General features: G+C 42.2%; 1 protein-coding gene across 5 annotated transcripts in view; it reads right to left on the reverse strand.

Annotated features, from left to right (window-relative positions):
* The window catches only part of KDM5B (lysine demethylase 5B), a 76,430-nt gene extending 52,604 nt beyond the window's left edge, over positions 1 to 23,826 (reverse strand). For 3 of the 5 annotated variants that reach the window (XM_027096021.1, XM_027096020.1, XM_027096017.1), the window contains exon 1: positions 23,483 to 23,823. In XM_027096021.1, the coding sequence (XP_026951822.1) occupies positions 23,483 to 23,671 (189 nt within the window). In that variant the 5' untranslated portion in view covers positions 23,672 to 23,823. Of the gene's footprint in view, positions 1 to 23,482 lie in introns of all 5 variants that reach the window. The other 2 variants (XM_027096019.1, XM_027096018.1) reach the window with 2 other exon arrangements.
* Positions 23,827 to 25,352: the final 1,526 nt, after the last annotated feature.

Raw genomic sequence — 25,352 nt, forward strand, 5'->3', positions numbered from 1 at the left:
TATATATATTTTATGAAAGAAAGAAAAACAGGCTGTGCAATAGAAAAATAAAACACTGGAAAGAGACAGCAAAATGGTTAACAGCGGTTTGTCTTTGGTAGGATTATAGGTGATTTTTCTTTTGCTTCCTTACCCATCTTAAATACGATCGGAAATACATTAAATACACTAAGTAATACCTATTAAATAATAAATTATTTTAGAGTAAGAGAACAAGTTAATACAAATGTTGGTACATCTGTAAATAACAATAAAATACTCTACAGCAGTAATAAAGAATACCTAGATGTTATAAACATGTAAAGATAGCCAACAGTGGATGAGTAAAAAACTGAAACATGGAAATTTGTGTTAACATATGTAAATTTTAAAGACTGTTGTAATAGGAAGGGGGAAAGAGGTTATTTACTGCAAATTTATACTGCTGGAGTTTATCACTGCTTTTAGTTTAAAAGTAAAACAGGTTTTGTTTTTGTGATACAAACACTTAAGTAAAAATGCCCACCAGCAATGCCTGATTAAATGTTATGTTAAAAAGTAAATTTTACAATTGTTTTTCAAAGGAAAAAAGCGGATTACAAATTGGTACAAAGCTATTTACTACCACCCCAAAAAAGAATAGGAAGAAAAAAAAGAAAAGAAAAAATGGCAATACTGTTTAAGAAGTCAATGACAGATCAGGACTTCAAGTGCCTAATGCTGTCATACAGCCTCTTCAACAAAGACTATGGCTAATGTTTAAATGCCAGTTAAAGATATACTGTACTGCTAATAAACTTAAAAAAATACTACCTACGCCATCCTGGGTCAAAATGATTACAGTGATTTTTGTTTACCTTGATAACTAAAGATAAAGAAAGCAATGTGTTTAATTATACATAATACAACGTAGCAGAAGGAAATCCCATCGCTTCTTAATATTCTGTGGCAGGCTAATGGAAGACTTGATATTGCTCAGAGCTTTGCTCTCTAATACTTTATAGAAGCTGTAGGCTTTCTGAAATGAATTGATCTGGGTTGAAGGTTAGACCAAAAATATATCAAAGACAATGTGTCAGAATATACAAGTAAATGATTAACATACTGTCCAAATGACCTGCAATTTTTATAGATTAAGATTTATGAGTAATGTATAATGATATCCTCCAATGAATCAAATATGCCTTCTACTCCCAAAATACGATACAAAAATTAATCTCATCTTAAGTCTACATATTAAAGTTTTATAAATTAAGGTGAGCTGTGTCTTTGTATGTATGTATGTTATTTAATTTATACTTGTTTTAGCCTGAACCCATTTTCAAATAAAATAAATCCTAAAAATCAAACATCAAAGTGAAAACACTATGTATCTGTCACTAAGGAAGTTCACACAGTGGGTATAATACGTTTAAAACTAAAACTGTGTCAGTAGATCATTCCTTCATTAAACACAGATCACTGCAAATTGTCTCCTCCTCTGGTTACAAAGAATGAGAGAAAATGGGATAAATGTCATTCGGTTTTGAGACTTTGTCAGCTGTAAAGCTCTACTCCAATAGAACGATTACATATTATTTGCAATGCTCACTGTCATATTAGAACAAAGATATTCCTGGTAAAGTCTGGCCTCTTTGGGCCATGACTTCTACATGCAGAAAAAAGCCATTTACACAACATTGTAAATCAACTAATTTCAATAAAAAGATTTTTAATTAAAAAAAAAAGCCATCAGGGCTTCCCTGGTGACGCAGTGGTTGAGAGTCCGCCTGCCGATGCAGGGGACATGGGTTCGTGCCCGGTCCGTGAAGATCCCACATGCCGCGGAGCAGCTGGGCCCCGTGAGCCATGGCCGCTGAGCCTGCGCGTCCGGAGCCTGTGCTCCACAACGGGAGAGGCCACAACAGTGAGAGGCCCACGTACCATTAAAAAAAAAAAAAAAAAAAAAAAAGTAAATAAAGAGGTAACAACAAAAAAAAGTCATCAGAGAAGGAAAGAGACCATATTAAAGCCTCTAAGAAGTGAAAAATTTCAAACAGGAATATAATCCTCAAATTAAGTAGTCAAAAAAACAAATTAAGTAGTCAAATAAATAATGAAAATCTCCATTTAGAAACGTGATAATTTTTGGTTTGACACTTAAGTATCTAAAAGGGATATCATGTAATCTAACCAAAACTTTTAGCCTCTACCAATAAAATGGTTCATAAACTCATTTTTTTCCTAACATAAAAATAGCATTTCCAGGGCTTCCCTGGTGGCGCACAAGTTAAGAATCCGCCTGCCAATGCAGGGGACATGCGTTCGAGTCATGGTCCAGGAAGATCCCACATGCTGTGGAGCAACTAAGCCCGTGCGCCACAACTACTGAGACTGCACGCTAGAGCCCACAAGCCACAACTACTGAGACCGCATGCCACAACTCCTGAAGCCCACACATCTAGAGCCCACGCTCCACAACAAGAGAAGCCACCACGGTGAGAAGCCCGCGCACCGCCACTAAGAGTAGCCCCTGCTCACCGCAACTAGAGAAAGCCCACACTCAGCAACGAAGACCCAATGCAGCCAAAAATTAATTAATTAATTAATAATTTTTTTTAAAAAAACAGCATTTCCATACAAACAAGATAATAGACTGCAAGGAGTTCCATGTAAATTCCCTGCTAAAATTCATCTTAATTTCCTTTAAAAACTTTAAAATGGTTTTATTTTAACCCTTTCAGAATAAAAGTACAGCTATATTATTTAAAAGCTCAATTATTTTCCTGAGCATTAAAAAACATATTCCTTGGGAAAGCAGTTAAGTAGGCCATCGACGCTTAAAAACCCTCAGAGAGGCCTGAGAAATACCAGGTAAACATTTTCCTTAGTCCTAGCACTAACCAAGCAAAAGTAAGTTACCACACATTTAACTGAGAGAAATGTTTGAAATTATAAAATTGGCCAGTATGAAAATAACTTTCATCGAATGCTAAAGATTTTTCAAAAACACCATGAAAATTCACTCTGTAAATGATCCACTGTTAGCATCCACATACTTAACATACTGGAATACTGTTTTAATCTTTCTAGAGGTTAAGACCTAATGATCAGCAAAACAAGAAAGTATACCCTCTACAGAGCTCACTACAAGTTAGTTCCCTGATTCCCTGCAGACAAAACCAATTAAAAATCAGCCTCAAAAGCACATTCTGGTTAGTTTACAAATAACAACATGAATTAAGAACCAAAGCATTTTTCTAATTGCGTATATTCTATCAAACCCAGTCATCCAGCAGAGGTAAACTCAGTGTTGTTAATACAGGTTCTTATAGTTTCTGTGTTATCAACATTACCACAGAACTTCGGGGAAACTTTTAAGGATCCAAACAAAGAATTTATCTTAGTATTTTAAGGCAAGCTAGAAAAGCTTTCTGTTGAGCCTAAGATTTATCAACCTTAATAAAGATTTCAGTAACACATATATGAAATACAATTTAAAAGACTACTTTCTCATCAATTAAATGGTCTGTCATTAAGATATCCTTAAGACACCTGCACAAATGGAAGAGGTAGTACACGGCACAGCATAATCATTATAAATTCCCACTTATAAATGACAAGAACAGACGTACTGTTTACGAACCCCCAGGCACCTATGTGGCTCCTGACAACACTGAAGGCGGTGTCTGTCAGGAAAGCTCTGCAATACAAAAGGCCTCGTTCCAAGTCTTCGCAAAAAGGTAAATAGAATGCTAGAGCCGCTTCTTACTTCCCTCCGGGCAGACTTGGCCCCAAGCAGCTTTAATTAGCCACCAATTTGTTCAAAGCCTGTTTAAGATCTCTGGTCCTCAGTGAGCCACTAGTAAAAACACTTTATTTTGAGGATTTCCTTTTTAGACTATGGAACCACACTTTTATACCCTAAAGCCTAGGCATTTAAATTGTAAATAGAACTGAGTGTATGTGGATTTTTCTGGGAAGGCTCACAGCTTTCACCAGGGTCTCAAAGGGGTCTGTAACCAAACAAAGGTCCTGAGAATATGTCCGGCTTTCCTTTAAAAATTTTGCACCTTCAGGTTCTTATCTCACTACCCCAACCCACTTTCTTTCAATCCCTTCTCTTTTTACTTAACCAAGCATATTAATAATGGATAAGACACTTGTTCCTCAGAAGGTAAGCAGGCGATTAGTATAGGACCAAAAAAAAAAAGAGCAACGCACTGAAAGTCATAAGACCAGAATTTGCGATTCGTTTCTCTTACCACCACTTCAGGAATCTCAACTTTTCCATCTGTAAAGTACGAACAATAGCTACTTTCAGGACTATGGTAAGAACTGAAATTACAAATGTAAAGTTTGTTTTATTATAAAGCAAAAATAACAAGTATTACATGACATTAAGTTCTGACCACTGAAATGTAATTTTCCTCTAACAAGAAGTGAATGCAACCTCAACTTTCAAGGAGCAACTGACCTCTGAAGTTTACCTTTAAGGACCCCATCCTTTCAGCCTAACTCTAGTTAGCATCTAGTGGCCAACCAGCACTTTTCATCATAGCAATTTCAACACAGGTTAAAGAGGTCCCCTAAATAAAACAAACATTTTACAATAACTATAAATGGAGTATAACCTTTAAAAAAGAAGAGAGCTTCCCTGGCAGCGCAGTGGTTAAGAATCAGCCTGCCAATGCAGGGGACAAGGGTTCAAGCCCTGGTCCGGGAAGATCCCACATGCCGGGGAGCAACTAAGCCCGTGCACCACAACTACTGAGCCTGTGCTCAAGAGCCTGCGAGCCTGCATGCCACAACTACCAAAGCCTGCACAACTACTGAAGCCCACGCGCCTAGAGCCCATGCTCTGCAATGAGAAGCCACCGCAATGAGAAGCCCGCGCACCGTAAGGAAGAGCAGCCCCCGCTCACCGCAACTGAAGAAAGCCCGCGCACAGCAACAAAGACCCAATGTAGCCAAAAATAAATAAATATATAATAAAGTTCCCTTTAAAAAAAGAAGAAAGCAACATTTTTTTTAATTAAATTTATTTATTTATTTATTTTTGGTTGTGTTGGGTCTTCGTTGCTTAATGCGGGCTTTCTCTAGTTGCGGCGAGCGGGGGCCATTCTTCATCACAGTACGCGGGCCTCTCACTGTCACGGCCTCTCTTGTTGCGGAGCACAGGCTCCAGATGCACAGGCTCAGTAGTTGTGGCTCACAGGCCCAGTTGCTCCGCGGCATATGGGATCGTCCCAGACCAGGGCTTGAACCCGTGTCCCCTGCATTGGCAGGCAGATTCTCAACCACTGTGCCACCAGGGAAGCCCAAAAGCAACATTTTTTAAAAAAGAAATAACAGTATATTTGGGAGAGAAAATAACTTTTTGTTTTAACTTGCATCCTGACTTTTTAAAGATAATTATATATATTATGTATTAAATCCCTCTGTGTACACATTGCTATTTTATACATTTAACTCAATAAAGTCAGAATAAACATATAAAATTAAAAGCAAAAACAAAAAAGGGCTCCCCTGTATCATCCTCATCTGTCATTTCTTCAGTGCTGAGTTTTAAGGCACAGTGGTGCCCTTTACCACCTCCTGTACAGTAGAACAGATGTTAAAGAGGGTAGGCTCTCAGTCACACTGCCTGGGTTCAAATCCTGACTCTACTGTGTGGGTCTGAACTAGGTTCATCTTCCTGTGCCTTAGGTACATGTAAAAAGGGGAAACCAGGAGGCTTAAATAAAATAATAGGGGCAAAGCCTTTAGACAGGTGCCTGGCATTTACAAAGTAAATGGTAAAAAAAAAAAAAAAAAAAAGACAATGATTAGGGAATGTTCATGTTGCAAAGCTTTGTAGTTTCCAAGAAGCCTACTGCAACCTTGTTTTTGTTTTTGATTGGTTATGTTTAACACAGTGGTTTTGATTCTCTAATCTTCATTATAAATCTGTATAAGATAGAATTCATTAATATATACTACTCAAGGTCCATTAATCTATTTTTTTGCTGTACTCTTTTTCCAGCATTGAGATACATGCATCTTGCTTTTTAAAGTCAGAGAATGTACTGTCATATTTCCATGCTTAAAGAGCTTCCTAGGGGATTCCCTGGCAGTCCAGTGGTTAGGACTCTACGCCCAGGTTCAATCCCTGGTCGGGGAAATAAGATCCCACATGCCGCGTGGTGTGGCCAAAAAAAAAAAGGAAAAAAAAAAGAAAAAAGAGGACTTCCCTGGTGGCGCAGTGGTTGAGAGTCCACCTGCCGATGCAGGGGACACGGGATCGTGCCCCGGTCCGGGAAGATCCCACATGCCGCGGAGCGGCTAGGCCCGTGAGCCATGGCTGCTGAGCCTGCGCGTCTGGAGCCTGTGCTCCGCAAAGGGAGGGGCCCCAACAGTGAGAGGCCATTGTACCGCAAAAAAAAAAAAGAGAGAGCTTCCTATAAGATTGTCTTAGGTTTATTAATCCAAGGGTAGAGGCATGGATCTGCCAAGAGAGGAGCTGCTAGGGTGGCAATGGAATTCAGCTTCTGTAACACAAAAAACAACACTCTAGTGTGCAAGCCTACATACGGTCCCATATCAGTATTTTATATTGACCAAGCCATTTCCTGTATATCCACTACATAAAACTTCCTGATACTTTTTTCCTAATACAAAAGTAACGCTTACTGATGAAATTGCAGAAAAAACATATAAGGAAGAAAAAATGAGCCAAAATCTCAGAGAAAAACCTGTTACATTTTGTTACACGTCCTTCCAGTATTTTTTCCAAAATGCTTATCTTCATAATTTCAAACCAAAAAAAATTATATTGCCTTCTACTTATTACTATACTGGGAACATTAACATTTCATTGTATTGATACTTAAAAAATTTCTTAGTATTTGACATTTAGGCTATTTCCTTTACTTTCCAATGTTATTCATTATAAACAAAATATCTATACCTTCTAGGAAGCTTGTTTCAGCTCCATTCAGGGTCACATTTTACATACTGCAGTTACAGGAAAAAAGAAATCAACATGATCACAGTGATTGCAGATGCCTGCCTGAGACTGCCTTTTATTAATGATGGCGTGTTCTGCCTCTATAGAGAAGTGTAAAAATGGTTATTAAGGAAGAATCTAAAATGAAAACTACCTTCCTAGAACAGTGCTATGGATGTTCAATAAATGTTACTGAACAAGTAAAAAGTCTAATTAATTTTAAATGTCTCTGTAAAGCTAAAGATTAAAAAATATAAAGTCAAAAAAGCTCTGCTGGGGCTTCCCTGGTGGCGCAGTGGTTGAGGGTCCGCCTGCCGATGCGGGGGACGCGGGTTCGTGCCCCGGTCCGGGAGGATCCCACGTGCCGCGGAGCGGCTGGGTCCGTGAGCCATGGCCGCTGGGGCTGCGTGTCCGGAGCCTGTGCTCCGCAGCGGGAGAGGCCACAGCAGTGAGAGGCCCACGGAACGCAAAACAAAATTTTTAAAAAAAAAAAAAAGCTCTGCTAAAAATTTGCCAATGAAGAAAACCCGGTGACAAGAATTTGGAAACAAAGAGAACAATGTTTTAGTAAAAACACATCATGCGGGCTTCCCTGGTGGCGCACTGGTTGAGAGTCCGCCTGCCGATGCAGGGGACATGGGTTCGTGCCCTGGTCCAGGAAGATCCCACATGCCGCGGAGTGGCTGGGCCCGTGAGCCATGGCCGCTGAGCCTGTGCGTCCAGAGCCTGTGCTCCACAACGGGAGAGGCCACAACAGTGAGAGGCCCGTGTACCGCAAAAAAAAAAAAAAAAAAAAAAAAAAAAAAAAAAAACACACACACACACAAAAACACATCATGCTCCTTATTTAGATACGGGCAACTGTATCAAGCGAGGTTCATACTGTAGCACAGGGTTTACTTTAGTTAAGTGTAATACAAAAACTCCCAGAGCTTTGGTGTTTAAATCATTCCACAGCCAACAGAAAAGACTGCAAGAATAAATGTCCCTTTAAAAAAAAGAAAAAAAATTTGCCCATATACCCAGTCAGTCCTCCTCAAAACGGTCAAGGTCATCAAAACCAAGAAATCTGAGAAACTGCCACAGCTAAGAAGAGCCTAAAGAGCCCTGACAACCAAACGCAATGTGGTGTCCTAAATGAGATCCTGGAACAGAAGAGGACGTTAGGTAAAACCTGAGTTCATCTGTGTAAGTTCATGGACTTGGGTTAATAACAACAGTGGTTCACTGATTATAATAAACGTGTCATACTGATAATACAGAATGGTAAGAAACTGGGAAATGAGGTGAGAAGTATATGGGAACTCAACTATCTTCTCAATTTTTCTGTATATCTAAAACAGTTCAAAATAAAAAGTCAATCATTTGGATCAATTTTTATCTTTTGTGTTCCAAACTCTTCTGATTCCAATAGAGAGCTCTCAAAAAATGAAACACAATCATATCTTTAATATAATAAAATTTAAACTTGACAAAATGAGACCATAAAGGCCCACTTCGACAGTTCAGTTGTTACTGGCTATGTGGAAAAACTTACTGTTTGCCTTTTTGAAAACACTTTAAAATTTTCACTTCACAGAAGCAACAGATAGGTGTTATAATAAGGGAAGTTTTTACCAAACCCTCTACTGGTGTTATAATATCCTCTTCAAAGGTTGAGCACAAAGAGAAACTGCTTATGCATAGGTCCTAGATTTATTCCTATTGAGTCAAGCCTTTGCAGAAGTTAAGTTCCTTTTTTAGTAGTGCAACTCTCAAATTTTTGGCCTTAGGTCCCCTTTAAACTCTTAAAAATTGACGGCTTCGAAGAGTTTTACTTCAGATGGGTTCTATCCATTCATTTTTATTGCATTAGAAATTAAAAGACATTAAAAAAAATTCATTTAATAATAAGCAAAGAATTGGTGAAAAGAGTTTTATTTTGCAAATCTCTTTAATGTCTGGCTTAATAGAAATAAGCTGGAGTTTCATATCTTCTGCTGTCAACCAGTTGTTGTATATGTTGTTTTGGTTAAAATATATGAAGATAAGCTGGTCACAGATAAACATTTAGTTGGAAAGAGGAAGTTCCCGCGGACCTGCTGAAAAGGTCCTGTGAACTCTCCAAAAGTCCTCAGCCCAAACCTTGGAAACAACTAACAGACCCCTACAGGGTTCCCCATCCAATCTGCCCCTCCAGAGAACTCTGTCCACACAGATTTTAAAAGCGGCCACTTCAAGTGTTTTCTCCATTCACTAACAATGATTTCTTGACCTGCTTGTGTAATGCCAACGTTTTTAGAAAAGCATATGGCAACCCATTCTTCCCTAAAGTCCTACCACCAAAAAGAACCTGAAAATACCAATGCAATCATTTGCAAACATACACGGACTTTTGATAGTTGTACTAAGATAATAAGTACCAGGAATGAGAACATTTGTTAAAGTTTTAACTCCTATAGGTGGGGCTTGGTAAGAGCCAGTTTTCAGTTTTACACAACTTCTTGTTTAAAAGAGTGTTTTAATTTCTGAATATTAAGTATTTGGGAAGGCAAAGCATTGTTTCTATGGACCATCTATTAGTAAATGAAAATACACCAGTAAAAAAGAGACATGTCGGGACTTCCCTGGTGGTCCAGTGGTTAAGAATCCGTCTTCCAATGCAAAGGATGTGGGTTCGATCCCTGGTTGGGGAACTAAGACCCCACATGCCGTGGGGCAATTAAACCCACATGCTGCAATGAAAGATCCCGCGTGCTGAAACTATGACCCAGCATGGCCAAAAATAAATAAATAAATAAATACATAAGAGGCATGTCATGGTGTTTACTTATTAAGCATTAGTCCCAATAAGTTCCTTTTCCACCACTTTTAATAAATCTTGGAAATGATAATCTGTATTTATACGGCCTCTAAACTACTTAAATTTATTATTGTTAAAGCCATATGAAAATATTGATATAAAACAGTCCTCCCATTGATACTGCTTCTCAAACCTCAAAGAAATAGTTTCCTCCCCGGCCCCTCTGTACGAACAAGCTAAGTATAATCTGGTTTATAAACAGTAAGAGGGAATAACTAGATCACATGGAGGCCATCTTACTCTTCCAAAATGTCCTTAATAGATAACTACCAAAGTTACCTGGAGTGATTCATACAGATTTTTGCACATCCCAAAAGTCTCATCAAGCCTATAAGGGAAGTATCCTTTTAAATTCACAGAGGGGGCTTCCCTAGTGGCACAGTGGTTAAAAATCCACCTGCCAATGCAGGCGACACGGATTCCAGCCCTGGGCCAGGAAGATCCCACATGCCACGGAGCAACTAAACCTGTGCGCCACAACTACTGAGCCTGCGCTTTAGAGCCTGCAAGCCACAACTACTGAGCCCTCGTGCCACAACTACTGAAGACCACGCACCTAGAGCCCGTGCTCTGCAACAAGAGAAGCCACCGCAATGAGAAGCCCACGCACCACAATGAAGAGTAGCCCCTGCTCGCCACAAGAGAAAGCCTGCACGCAGCAACGAAGACCCAATGCAGCCAAATAAATAAATAAATAAATTTATTTTTTAAAAAAATTATAAAATTCACAAGGAAGGATTCTAAGAAAGCTAAATCCCTAGAACAAATCATCTTCCACTGAAATGGGCTGACAACATGATGGTCAATCATGAAAAGTTAACAGGAAAGCATTATTCATTTCAGGCCATTCACAGACATCTTATGGTCACTGAACGAGTCCAGAAGAAATTTCAGATCCTTCTCCCTTACAGCAATTATAACTGGTGCAAACGTTACTTCAATATGCCTACACCAAACCATATTATGATCAAGTAGCTACAGTGCCACGGTTCCCCCCCCTGCAAGGAAATTAGTTAGTAAGTAGTTTTGATTGTTTTCTTTCATACCTAGGATCCCAGTGAGGAAAAGGCAGTTTTCTGACAGAAAACTGAGACTGCTAAAGTTAAGAAAAGATTACATACTTCAGAAAGGTTCAAAAAATGATTTGTCAGGCTTCCTTGGTGGCGCAGTGGTTAAGAATCTGCCTGCCAATGCAGGGAACATGGGTTTGAGCCCTGGTCCAGGAAGATCCCACATGCCACGAAGCAACTAAACCCGTGCGCCACAACTACTGAACCTGCGCTCTAGAGCCCAAGAGCCACAACTACTGAGCCCACATGCCACAGCTACTGAAGGCTACATGCCTAGAGCCCATGCTCCACAACAAGAGAAGCCACCGCAACGAGAAGCCTGAGCACCACAACGAAGAGTAGGCCCCGCTTGCCACAACTGGAGAAAGCCTGCGCGCAGCAAAGAAGACCCAATGCAGCCAAAAATAAATAAATATTTTTTTTAAAAAATGATTTGTCAAAAAAAAAAAAAAGATTTGTCGGGGAAGGGGTTTAGGAACAAGGTTGAACTCTGCTCCCTCAACCTTCACTCAGCAACACCCAAACCCACCTGGGCACCAAGGGCAGGGAAAGTTAAACATCCCACACCCTAACTTTAAGGCCGCATTAGATCTGTAAACACTTGCTGCTCTACACCTTTAGTACTTTACAAACTGGCGGTCACTCCTGGAGATTCAAAATCAAAGTCAGGAAAGGGACAGTAGTGACACTAAAAATCAGCCTGAGCCTCAGAGAAGATACTAAATCTTTGTTTTGTTTGATGTTCCATCTCAAGACACATTTGCAACTGCACTAAAAAAACAAACAAAAAAGAAACAAATAGTAAGCCATACATTTCACTAAAAGCAAATATTTAACAGCTCTTCAGTCCTGCTGCAATTAAGATATATTAACTATACGTCTAGCAATAAAAGTGGAAATAATTTTAGAACACGTATGATCCCTAATAGCCATATCTGAAGTAAAAGACTGAAGCTTGAACCTGAACTGGAATTGCTAGGAAGCGGCTCTGTTTATCCCACTGCAGATCATCTAATATTTACACAAGGACAACCTGATAGTCTATTCAGTATACTCTAATTCTGACCATGCTTCAAGGCTAGATCTCCTGTATGAAAGATAAAAGGGTGTACTATTACACAGGCAAGCTCAATTTAGGATGGTAGATAAATAAATCTCACGTCCAAAACTCTTAAAATAAATTTATAATGTATCTCAGTGTTACTGTTTTAGAGAGAGCACTATCTTATTTCTTTCACATTTATTGCCACATTTAATAATCAATTTCGGGAATCCCCTGGAGGTCCAGTGGTTAGGACTCTGCGCTTTCATTGCCAGGGCCCAGGTTCAATCCCTGGTGGGGGAACTAAGATCCTGCAAGCCATGCGGCACGGCTAAAAATAATAATCATCAATTTGACTTAAAAGATGACCCACTTTAACCTAAAATATGAGGAAGTTCCAACCTGATAAAACTGGTCCTCATTTGAATGGCTGCCTGGTATCAATGGGACACACTATAAAAACTCTTCTATTACCTACTTTCCCAGATTTTAAATAGAGGATTTTACAGCTGTGTCTACAGTTGAGACTTAAGAAAATCATCACCAAGAAGTCATGTAAGTCTGAAATACAGGCTCAACAAACCAGCTTTTTTCTCTCCTTGGCTTCCCTGCACATTTCCTGCGGCCTCCAACTAGATCCTCTTTATTCCTTAAATGTTGGTGTTTCTTCGAGTTCTCATGACCCTCACTCTCATTCTACACTCCTATTTCCTCCCTAACCCAATGCTTTCCCAGATGCCCCCAGGCAGCCCCCTCTCCCCATACTCCACCCACCTCCATATTCCCCCAACCCTATTATCTTCAACCATTCTATATGCAGTTTCCGTTACTTGCACACATCCTACTATATAATCTAATTACTGATCTTTCTCACCAGCAGATTATGAGTTCCTTTAAGTCAAAGTTGTAAACTGCAGAACCTTAACACAATTCCTGGCACTTACTGACATATCAATAAATGTACTGAATTGAACCCATAACCAACCCCAAGGACCCAATCCATTTCTTCATTCACCAGAGCTGACGGAAAGGATTCCTTAGTTTCTTGTAGTGGAGCTGAGAATTTCTATTAATTCAAAGTCAACAGGTAAGAAAATTCCTTATATTAACAGCTGCCTAAACCTCATCGGGGAATTACCTAAACTAGTAGTTCTCAAACCTAGCTGAGCTTTCCAACGGCCAGAGGAGCTTCTTCCATATTCTACCAATTGAAGCTAAGTGGTCACTGAAACTGATGAGCCAGGAGTTTCCACACAAATGAGCCAACCAACCAAAAGTATATGGAATGGCCAAGCTCATACACATTGTTTAGTTAAAAAATAAGGGCACACGGTTTACTTAAAATTTTATAATTACATTTTACAGGCAACTATAACAGACAAAATAAAATGGTACTGTACTTTGTTATCACATAAGGGCAGCTTTCTAGTACTGATTTTCCTTCAGTGCGTTAGGATAACCAGAAAGAAGCAAAGGAAGATCACACTCTCCTTCCCCAAAAGCCCAGCTAATTTCTGGGATCTATGAAAGGAGCCACTGCCCACCACATATTAGAAAGAAGAACACTGAACTTTATCTATAAAATTGTCCTTGGAATTCACTGGCAGTCCAGTGGTTAGGACTCGGCGCTTTCAATGCCGTGGGCCTGGGTTCAGTTCAGTCCCTGTTCGGGAAACTAAGATCCTGCAAGCCACACAGCACAGGCGGGGGAAAAAAATCCTACCTTAGCAGCAAGAACTAAGTTAACAAAAGGGAAAAGGGAACCCTCCTACGCTGCTGGTAGGAATGTAACTTGGTGCAGCCACTATGGAGAACAGTATGGACGTTCCTTAAAAACTAAAAACAGAGTTACCATAGGATCCAGCAATCCCACTCCTGGGCCTGTATCTGGAGAAAACCACACTTTGAAAAGCTACATGCACCCCAACGTTCATAGCAGCACTATTAACAACCGCCAAGACACGGAAGCAACCTAAGTGTCCATCAACAGGTGAATGGATAAAGATGTGGTACATATAAACAATGGATTATTACGCAGCCATAAAAAAGAACGAAATGATGCCATTTGCGGCAACATGGATGGACCTAGAAATTATCATACTGAGTGAAGTAAGTCAAAGACAAATATATGATATCAGTTATATGTGAAATCTAAAAGATAACAGCAATGAATCTATGTACAACACAGAAACAGACGCACAGACAGAGAAAACAAACTTAGGGGTACCAAGGGGGAAAGGGAGGGTCGGGGAGGGATAAATTAGGAGTATGGGATCAACAGATACAAACTACTATACATAGAATAGATAAGCAACAAGGGTTTACTGCATAACACAGGGAGCAATATTCAATAGCTTGCAATAAGCTGTAATGGAAAATTATATGAAAAAGCATATATATAACTGAACTACTTTGCTGTACACCTGAAACTAACACAATACTGTAAATCAACTACACTTCAATTTAGAAAAAAAGAATAAAAAGATTCATAATTTTCCATCTGCCGTCTCATGTAATCCCAATTTCATGTGGATATAGGCAATATAAATAATGGTTAAGAGTACTGTGTGGGCTCATATCAGGCTCCTCCACTTAGCAGTCAGGTGACCTTGAGCATGTTTACTTACCTCTTTATGCCTCATCATGTAAAGCAGGGCCAGAATTATCCTCATTTTAAAAGGCAGGTTAGGGCTTCCCTGGTGGCGCAGTGGTTAAGAATCTGCCTGCCAATGCAGTGGGCACAGGTTCGAGCCCTGGTCTGGGAAGATACCACATGCCACGGAGCAACTAAGCCTGTGTGCCACAACTACTGAGCCTGCACTCTAGAGCCCGTGAGCCACAACTACTGAGCCCACATGCCACAGCTACTGAAGCCCACGCGCCTAGAGCCCGTGCTCCGCAACAAGAGAAGCCACCAAAATGAGAAGCCTGCACACATAAGAGTAGCCATGCTCGCCACAACCAGAGAAAGCCCACGCACAGCACAAGGCAGCCAAAAATAAATAAATAAATAAATTTATTAAAACAAACAAAAAAAGGCAGGTTAATGGAATAAAACCTTGAAATTCCAACCTCAAGGCTGGAAGCTCAAGGATAACATGAAGATAATGGAACACACATCAGAAGCCAAATGTTTGGATTCCTGCTCCACGATTTTTCCATGAAATCCCTATTCTCTGCAAGTTTTCACGTCCTAGCTAGCTAATACCAACCGCCAAAAACAAATTACCTTGGATCCTAAATCAAACTTTAAACCCTGTTCCCCTCAAAAAAAAATCTGATGAGCAATTATCTATTAACATAAGTCAAGGATGTATTTTACACTTGGAAGACAGGAAAAGCCACAAGGTTAGCAGTAGAAAAAAAAAGTACTTATAGAAAGAATAGCAGAATGGGCTGCCATTAAGTACAATCTTTAAAAACCCCAAACTCACACCCTACACAAATCCCCGAAGCCAGCCTTCCGCTGGAAAATCTGGTGGCTGTTCTCAATTTGTCCAAAATATTGCATAAGAGCCTCTCTGGGAGAGGAAAAAGCTTGGAATATCTGGAATTTTACAAAATGGAGGTTATAGTCCCAAAATTCTTTCTAGACCTTGCTCATCTCCATGGCCTCACCCCCTGTCCCACAAATGAAAAGACACCAGCGTACAAATCCTAAGAGATCCTCACTCTCCCCGTCCAAGTTAAAGCCTGGCAAGGGTGACATGTTCCCATCTGGTTTAAATATCACCAAATGATGAGTTGGTACAACCGCACAGAAAATTGGGAGGATCTTGCCTTAAAGACCTTGAAATTATGTGGTTTTGACAGGATTTGTCCTTTGTCTCTGGAGTTAGCAGTGGAGTAGATGGCCATGTTCAGGTATCTGTATGCCTCATAGGAACGCATGCTTAACAAAAGCTTCAGCCAACTGCTAAAAACACACTCAGGTTTAAACTTAGTTCTCTAACACTACAATCTGATCAAGCTCTGAGGTGGCAAGAATTAATGTAGGAATGCACAAAAATCTGCCTAGGGCCACACAAGGAACATAGCTGGGAAGAGAAGCTCAGCCTAGCTACGTGCTCACAATTAAACAAACACTTTCAACATTTAAAGATTTTAAAACTTCGTATGTACACCACTAGACAGTGTTTTAACACATGCAGAAAACCGTACTAAGTGAATTGCTTGATTCAAGACAAAAACAAAAAAGCCACAATAGTAGAAAATACAATATATACGGGTCCACCTAAGAAGCAATGTTATGAGATCCCATAACATATTTGAACAAAAAAACACGGTGGGGCTTCCCTGGTGGTGCAGTGGTTGAGAGTCCGCCTGCCGATGCAGGGGACACAGGGTCGTGCCCCGGTCCAGGAAGATCCCACATGCCGCGGAGCGGCTGGGCCCGTGAGCCATGGCCGCTGAGCCTGCGTGTCCGGAGCCTGTGCTCCACAACGGGAGAGGCCACAGCCGAGAAAGGCCCGCGTACCGCAAAAAAAAACCCAAAAAAAACCCACGGTGAATCCAAATCTGTATGATCATATAGAAACTCTAATTAGATTTAAAAAAAAAAAAAGTCTGCCTACTTCTTAGTAAAAGAATAAAATATAATCGGGCTCTGTCCTGAAGACCAAAATAAACCTTTTCCCTGACACCTCTTCTACTTTTCTCCTCACTTTACAAGCAACTTATTAAAGACTCAATCTACCAACCCTTCAGGCAAGAATTGGGACTATTTAAATTATGTTAGACAAAATATAATGCTCTCCATCTGCAGGGCTTCCACAGCATCACAGCCTTCCCACACTAGGGAAAATTAAATAATTTTAAACACTTCTTAAAGCTTACCAACCTCCTGCCTGTATAACACACATACACTGCAAAATTTCTGAAATAATTTATAACAGCTCTACCTGAAAAAACTTTTTTATTTCAACTAATTTAAAAGAACATCCAGGTACAGAAAAGCTTCATCTTAACCAACAGAAGAATTTACACTTTGTATATTCTAGTTTTGATGTTGGGCTTTTGACTTTTCAAGTTTCACTTTTAAAAATCCCTTCACTGTAGGAGAAGTGAGGGATATGTATTTGGCACTAACCCTCGTCTCTCTAAATCTGTCCCCAGACCCTTCTTAGCAGCGAGCAAGTAAAAGCTTTGGAATTTAAGCTCCTTGCAATCCATCAATTAATCTGGACAACAGCTCTAAGTCAGTGTCAGATCTCCTTATAGCAGATAAGAAGGCATACACTGGAAAAAAATAACTTTGTCCAAGGTCATGATGGTATTAGATTCAAAACTCTACCCACTCATTTAAAAAAATTTAGAAACACTGACTCCTTCTTTTACGTAATAGAAAAAATAAAAATCCACATACACTCCCCTTGATAAAGCTTATTTTTATCCCTGCAAAATATTTCTTAAAATTTACATCAGTTGTAAAATAACATTTCCAAATGAAATGGAATCAACAAGTTTAAAAAAAACCTGTTTATTATGTCACCTTCTGCCTAGTGATGTTTAACTTAGTTCCTGAAAAATGAAGTTATTATTTTGGGGAGGAGAGTGCTTAGACGTTAAGGGGTTATTTACAGAAAATATTTTTCAATGGCTTGACTTTTAACTCACTTCTTTTGAACATCTGAGGCTACCTAAGTGTTCATCAGCAATTCTGCTGAAACAGGAACTGCATCATCGAGGCTGGAAGTGGAACCACCATCTTCACAGTAAAGTGAACCTAATGACATCCTGACCAGCCACTCATTAGACCCTTTGACTCTCATTTCCTTCAAACTCCTTTTCCAGAAGGGACTTCGTTCTACTTCTTGGTCACCCCCGACTCCCAGCTCTATGCTGCTGAGATGACGTCAGACAGGAAAATGGATCAAGGGCAGAAAAGGGAGCGACAGGCACCACCTCCAACCACCACCTCTGACCACCACGCCTCTGCATCCAGGAGCTGGCCTGACAGCGGTCAGGTTCCCACACAGGCTCCAACAAACGTGTCACAAAGCAACAAAGGCCCTGGAAAGACTGAGAAATCCAATCCCCATCCTGATTAGGCAAAGAGTGGCCATCTCTCACTAAAGGCTAGAAACCTCATTCCTAATTGCCCCAATCTCACTCACCCTGAATAAGACAAAAGCTAAGCCAAGTTGTTCTCTACACCTGAGGTCACTAGTTTGCTCTCAATTCCAACACTGCTGCTCTGCTTTCCGTCCTCTTACACCCAGGAAAATACGTAAAGGGACTATATTCTCTACACTTTTGTGTATGCTTGAATTATTTTCATAATTTAAAAAATGTCATTTATACCCTGGAAATGAAGCCTCTAGCAGAGCAAAGTAACTGGTCTTAAGTCCAGAAAGAAAACTTAAATGATTAAAAGAAATAAAACAGAAGAACAGATGGGATGACTCTAGGCCATGTCCAAAGGCATAATATGGCAATAATGCTTTAAGAGGAATGGTCTACAATTAAAATTCTGAATGTTTAAAAAAAAATTTTAAAAGGCAAGAATACATTTAGTCAAATTCTTCCATCTTACAGTTACGAAACAGAAATGTCCCACTGCCCTAGAGGCCGCTTCTCCCCATTAGTCTTCATAAACTTGGAGATTGAAAAAGCAAAGTCACCACTGAACTCATCTAATATTTAATGACAGAAAAAGCATTTTTAGAAGAATTTGTTTTAGGTGTACAAAGGTAATGTCTCATTTTTCTCTTTAATCCCATGCTAGGACACAGCAGTTGATAAATACTTAAGAAATCCTTGTTAAGCTGCATACAGTTCTCATGTCTTAGACAAGTTTCTCACAACTCAGATTTTAAAATCCAGTTATTAGTTTCTCAAACCCTAAGTAATCAAAAGTAAATGAGAGTGGCCCAGTGATAGGGCACGGACCCACTCACCCCAAAGAGACTCACTGGTGTGCTTCTGATGATTCCTCTTCAAGGGACCCAAACTTAGAACTTTCTGAAAGTATAGTCAGTCCTTCAGTTCCCAACATTTATTCCACATTATTAAAAAAAATTTTTTTGAGACTGCAGTGATCTTCTACACATAAAACAGGTATATTAGCATAATCTCCAAAGAATATCTAATTCTCTTAGAAAGGAAAAATCACACCACCAGCTCAATGCAAGGACTGTACAATGAGGAAAGCAAGGTCTTTCCAGGTTACTGGTTTTTAAACCCATAGATGGCCTTTGCCAAGAGATACACAAGTAGGCTTCGTGGAACCTAAATCCAGGAACCTAATTAATCAGCACTTTCATTTGGGGGCATGAGGTCTCCCTCTATCCTTTTCTACAACCAAACTTTAATGTGGCCCAATTAAAACAACGAGAGGTTACCAAAGCCTGCAAAAAGCTCCCATTTACAGCACATAAACCAGATTCCTTTTTGTTTTTATTTTAAATTGAATAGTTCACAATGATATTTTTGCCTTTCTAAAAGAAAATTCTCTCACTGGCAGATTTCTGTCTGCCTATATTAAAGTATTGTAAGCATCCTGAACTTTGTTATTGTCTCCCAAACTAAACAAATAAGTAAATGAGTTTACTACTGATCTGTCAATCGGAAATAAAAAAAATTAAGGACCTTAGAGACAAAGAATGAAACCGAGGGTTGATCATTTTCTCTAATTTTCCTTATCAGTGTCTCTCAATAATGAACTCAACACCCCAGCTTTAAATCAGAACATTTATTAAGACTCTTCAAAGGCAATTCTCTAGTCATTCTGCTCTTTAGAAAAGGTTTAGACTGCATGTTTAAAAACAAATCCTACAACCACAGGAAAGGAAACTTTTCCAGTGGGGGTGGGGATGTAAACCTAAAGCTGTCTCATATATTTGCAATATCACTCACATTCCATTCTAAGAGTCTATTATTAACTTGTTGATTAGTTCACTAAGAGTTACAGCTAGATGGATGTCTGTGAGTGTGACCAATCTACCACTGGCAAAGTCAAATTTAGCCAATCACCCATTCAAAGGCTACAACAAATGAAGTTTGTTTTTACTTTAAGGCAGACGCACTTAAACTAAAACTGCAGGACTTAATCCAGCCTCCTACCAAGTGAGAAAAAAAAGTTCTTCTTTTGAGAGGTATAGTTCTAAATTTCTCTTTAAAAACTAGTTACAATTGGGTACAGGGTTTCTTTTGCGGGTGATAAACATGTTCTAACACACTGATTGTGACGATGGTTGTAAAACTCCATGAAAATACTAAAAACTACTGAATTGCACACTTTAAATTGATGAATTGTATGGTAAATATATTATGTCTGAACAAAACTGTTATTTTAAAAAAGTAATTATAAGTTCTTCCTTTGCTCAAGGATATTTCTATTGATAAGCTTTTCCCCCAAATATTAAAAGGTTTAAGGTGGCAAGGAATCACAACTAGAGAAAAATTTCATGACACCAAAGAAACTGGAAAAACAACAGAGAGGATTAGGCCACAGTCAAACAAACCTAACATTAGGGAGAATGATGGGCTGGAATGAGAGTAAAAGAGCTCTGTATCGCTCACACCTCCTCCCCGTACAAAGAGAAGTATATTTAAGTTCCTTCATGTTCTAAGGGCGGAACCAACAGGCTCAATCAAAGACACTGACTGGATTAAGACACTGACTGTATTAGAACATTTCAAAGTTTTACACTTTGGCTATGAAGCCTAAGGGATCAAACTAATGACCACAGGAAGTTAAAGTTGAAAAATGTGTCTATTGTGCCATCTGGGGTTTGACTTAAATCTCTAACGTCTGGACACCTCCAGAGAAGAAATTTGTGGAATCTGCCTATCTATGGCCAAATGTTACATGTTTGAGAGCAACAGAGTAAATTACTGAAGCCATCAAATATATTCCTATCAAACTCGAGAGACTGAGAAAAGTATTTACTGAGCAGTCCACTATTTTTTGCCTAATAGTTATACCCCTAAAATTAATCATCCGCAAATACCACAAAGTGACATGGAAAATTTGTCCTTAAAAAGAAATCTAAGTACATCAAGAAGGAAATGAAAATTTGCATCTAAAGGTAACAAACCAGAAGTCAGATTAATTGTAAATTGGAAAAAAAAAAAAGTCGAGGAAACAAGCCTAGTTATCCTACATACTTGATGTAATTTGAAAATAGGTTTGTTTACTACCCTATTTAAACTTATAACTCAGGATCTGAATAACATCTTCTTGATTTTATTACCTTTTATCATACTTATCTTACTATATTTTCATTAACAAATTTCTGTGAACCTCAAGTTTCAGTAGCAAAGCAGTTTAGGACCATCACTAAGAAGCAGCTATAAATTGAAGCTACGTTAAGTACCATTAATTAAAGATGCAAAGTTAAGGACAAAAGGAAATAGAAATGCTTTGTAATTCTTCCCCTTATCTCCGAGAAATAAAATACCAATAAACCCAATCCCCATTTTAATACAGTCACTTGTATTCCAAAAACTTAGTGGTAACAAATCATCTAGAAACACGGGCATTATATAGCTATCGCCATGGAAAATATTTCTTATCTCTTGGTTTGTTGTTGCTTTATTTCAACTATATGAAACCACTTGTTCACAGTTAGCTTTCTAAAAGAAAACGGTTTCTAAAACAAAGACTTGTTTACATCTCCATCTCTTAAGATCCCTTTGTTCCAACAAGACCCTTCTTCAAGAGCTACAACTTCTGGAAAGGTTTCCCTTTTTGCGGTTATATCAACTAGAAATACTCCCAAACTCTTTCCAATTGGCACAGGAGTTTGTTAAACAAAGGAGGAAGAAGCCTCCTCCACACAAAGGAGGTCTCTAAAACAGAGCACTGGTTATGTTTGTGGATTATTTATTTGTGCCTCTTTAATACCCTTCCTCGGCTGTAGTAAGTACCACTCTCAATACAAAATGGTGGCCATCACGTCTGTCTGACATTCAGAATGGGGAAAGGCAGAAAGATCACACATTTTGCAGAGCTTACCATTAATATTCTGGCCAAGATGCTGAAATGAGTAGCCAAACCTAACCAGAGCAACACTATCTTTCTAGGAAAAGAACCCGACAAAAGGAATAGGAAAAGAAAGTAGATAAAGGGTTTACCCCAGCCCTAGTGCACCACAATACCAACATGGAGGACAACTCCCCCCCAGGAACCGACTGCACACTTGGGCTACCGAGAACTTGCTCAAGTTGCCTAGTTTCAGAACGGACGCCCATGGATGCGAACGCGGACTATTCACAGTCCCCGTCCCTAACGCTGACACAAAGCTCCGCTGCTACCTGTCCATGCCCTATTCTTCCACAACTAAAACCCTGGCCCCAATCACCGCACAACTTCTGCAGGCCTCTGCGCTCCAACCGACACGCACTTCCCTTGAGCAACGACAATCAACCTTGTCTACTTCTTGAGAGAAAGGCGTCTATTCTCAATAATCTCCCCCATCCTAACTGACCAGTTATTCCCGGAGACAGGTATTTCATCTCCATTTCAAACTAGTCCAAGAAAAACTCCAATATAGAGTCCGCATTTCAATTCGGGGGGAGGGGGGACTTGGGATCAGACAGACTCAGTCGGGATCTCCCTCGACACAGCTCTCCAGGCTGAGCGGTTACGCACAGAACCCCTCAACTCCAACGTCATTACAAAGAACAAACCTAAGAAAGAAAGGGGCGGGAGGGGGGGCTTCCTCCGAGGGAGCGGGGGCGGAGCGGGGAGAAGCTTCTCAAACTGTCGGAAAAGCAGTTAAACCTCCGGCCAACGGTCCCGGCCCATCCAACTGCTGAGGTCGCCTCGGCCGGTCCGAAAGGTGGGCACAGCCCAGGGGTCCGGAGTTTGCGGCCGGGGGCTGGGGGAGGGGGAGGGGAAGTGACGGGAGGGGAGGGGGGAGGGGAGGAAAGGAGGAGGGGAGGGGGCAGGGGCCGGCAGGGCTTCTCCGCCGACGTTGCAGCCGTTGGTGACCGTTTCGGGAACACCCACCCTCACGCCCACCCGGGCAGGGGGCTGCGCTGGGGCCTCCGCTCCGGGTCGGGACGCGGGGCGGCCTCCGCCTTCGGGGCTGACACCGCCCGCCGCGTGCAGCTCTCGGGGCGGGGGCCGGGGAGCCTCTGGGCGGCCGCCCCCCCAACCCCACGCTCACGCCCCCTCAGCACGTCCGCTCGGCCCGGCCCGCGGTGCCCCCGTCTGGCTCCGTCGCCCCGCCTAGTCCCCGGCCCGGGGGGCCCGCCAGGGGTCCGGGCCGGGGCGGGGGGTCCGGGGCCGGAGGGTGGGGCGCCAGGTGAAGCCGCCCGGGCCGCCGCCGCCTCCACACAAAGGACCAGGGGCTCCGCCGCCATATTGAAAACTTTCCTCCTCGCGACAACTCGCGGGGCGCGCACCCCGCACCCCCGGCGCCCCGCACCCGCCGCACCCGCGCCCGGGGGCCTCCGCGCCAGCCCGCCCTCCGCCCCGCGGGCTCCGGCGCACGGCCACGACCCCGGTGCCGGTGGTGCTGCCGCCTCTCCGTCCGGATACGAACCCCGGCCGCGCTCCGGCCGCTGTCCCCTCGCCCCGCGCAGAGGCCCAGCCGCCCGCCGGCCGGCCGCGAGCCCCGCTCGAGACTCACCGGCGGCGGCCGCACCTTGCAGATTCCTGTCTGCTCGGCTATGGGCCGAATCTTGTGGATGAAGGCGAAAGGGTCGGCGAACTCCTCCCAGCTGGGCTCGAAGACCGGGCACTCGGGCGGCGGCAGGAACTCGCCCAGCGGGCCGGGGCCGCCGAGGGCCGGCGCGGGGCGCGGGCCGGGGGCCTCCATCCTCGCGGCGCCGCGGACGCGGCTGAGCGACGGTTCTTGGCCTCCTCCGGTTCCTTGGCCTTTCTCCTAATCCTTCGCCTTCTTCTTCTCCTCCTCTTCCTTCACCTCTTCTCCTCCTTCTCCTCAGTCTCGGATCCGGTTCCTCAGACTCCGGCTCCTCCGACTCCGACTCCGACACCGACCGACGACGCCGCGCCGCGCCAGCCACGCCGTGCGCCTCCGCCGCCACGGCGAGGAAAAGGAGTCCCACCCCACCCCCACCTGGCCCGTGCTGAGCGCCCGGCCCTCGGGCGGGGCGGCCCCCGGGGGATGGAGCTCGTCCTCACGGTCCAGCCCAGCCGGCACCCACTGACCACTGACTACGTGCCAGAGCCCCTTCCCTCCCTCGGGAAGTTACAGGTCTGGGGGAAAAGCCGGGCCCACGGGTGTACGCTCCGTCCCGTCCCGCCCCGTGGGAAGCGCCGTGGTGGAAGTGCAAGGACACCTGGTCAGACCCCGAGGGGCGCAGGGTGTCGGGGACGGAGGAGGCTTTAACAGGTAGAGGGAAGAGCTTGAACGTGACAACAGCCTGTAGGTGAGACAACAGTTAGGAGGATAATAAACTAACACTCTGATCACTTCATCTCCTAGGCCCTGTGCCACGTGCTTTCATGATTAATCTTTAATATACACAGCAACCCTACGAGGCAGGTACTCGTTTCCATTTTACAAATAACGACAGAGAGGCATAGGTTGATTAAGAAATTTGCCCAAATTCCTAGGTTAACAAGTGGTGGAGACTTCACTTATTGGAAGGTAGGATGTTGCAGGGAAGTGTGGTCCGCGAGCAATACACGGCGAAGCTGGATATGAGAAGAGCGGGAGCCTTGAAATAATCCAGATGAGGAATGATGGGGCCTAAATTAAGGCAGTGATGCTATTCATTAGGAGGGAGGAATGCAAATGGAGGGCATAAAAGTGACAAATTGGGGAGGAGCGATTCAGGGGTATAGGTACATGCCTGAGTGGGTGCGGCCACTGGCATCGCTGGGGAACAAGAAGTCAGTCTGGGGAGGGAGCTCGTGGGTCCACTTCTGGCCATGTTGAGTCTGAGGTGTCTGGGACAGTTGGAGATACCCAACAGGCTCAGCGTGTAAATCAGAAGGGGAGAGATCAGAAGTGGAGATGTAAATCTGGGAGTGATTAGCCTGAATGAGAGCCCTTCTTTATCTGATGCTTACTGTGTGTAAGACATCCTTGTAAATGCCTTGTGTGTAGTGGTATATTCGCTCCTTGAAGCTTCACTCCCACCCCGCTTGGGAGGCACTATTACCCCCATTTTGCAGAGCAGATCATGAAGGCACTTTAAGAGGTAAGAACAATTTTGACACATGGTGGGGGGGGGGGGTCAGGTAATGTCCTTCCCCAGAAAAGGGGAGAGAACTCAAAAAGTAGGACTTCAACATTTAAAAAGATGTCTTTTATCCAGAAAGCAGCCAAACCCATGGAGGGACCGTTTGCCAGGGCCTCCTTCGTAGGTAGGTGTCAACAGAGTTCTAGCCCTGCTTTTAGATTCACCTGGAGTAAACAAATCTCATCCTTGAGGATTCTTCGACTAAGAGGCCGGCGAGGGGAGAAAGCTCCTCTTCAGTAAACTCTTAAGTAAACCGAAAGGTCCTTGGAGAAGGCAGGCCTTATTTGT

Source organism: Aethalodelphis obliquidens, unplaced genomic scaffold, assembly GCF_003676395.1.
Source record: "Aethalodelphis obliquidens isolate GAN/ISIS:26980383/991018 unplaced genomic scaffold, ASM367639v1 scaffold97, whole genome shotgun sequence".
Taxonomy (NCBI): domain Eukaryota; kingdom Metazoa; phylum Chordata; class Mammalia; order Artiodactyla; family Delphinidae; genus Aethalodelphis; species Aethalodelphis obliquidens.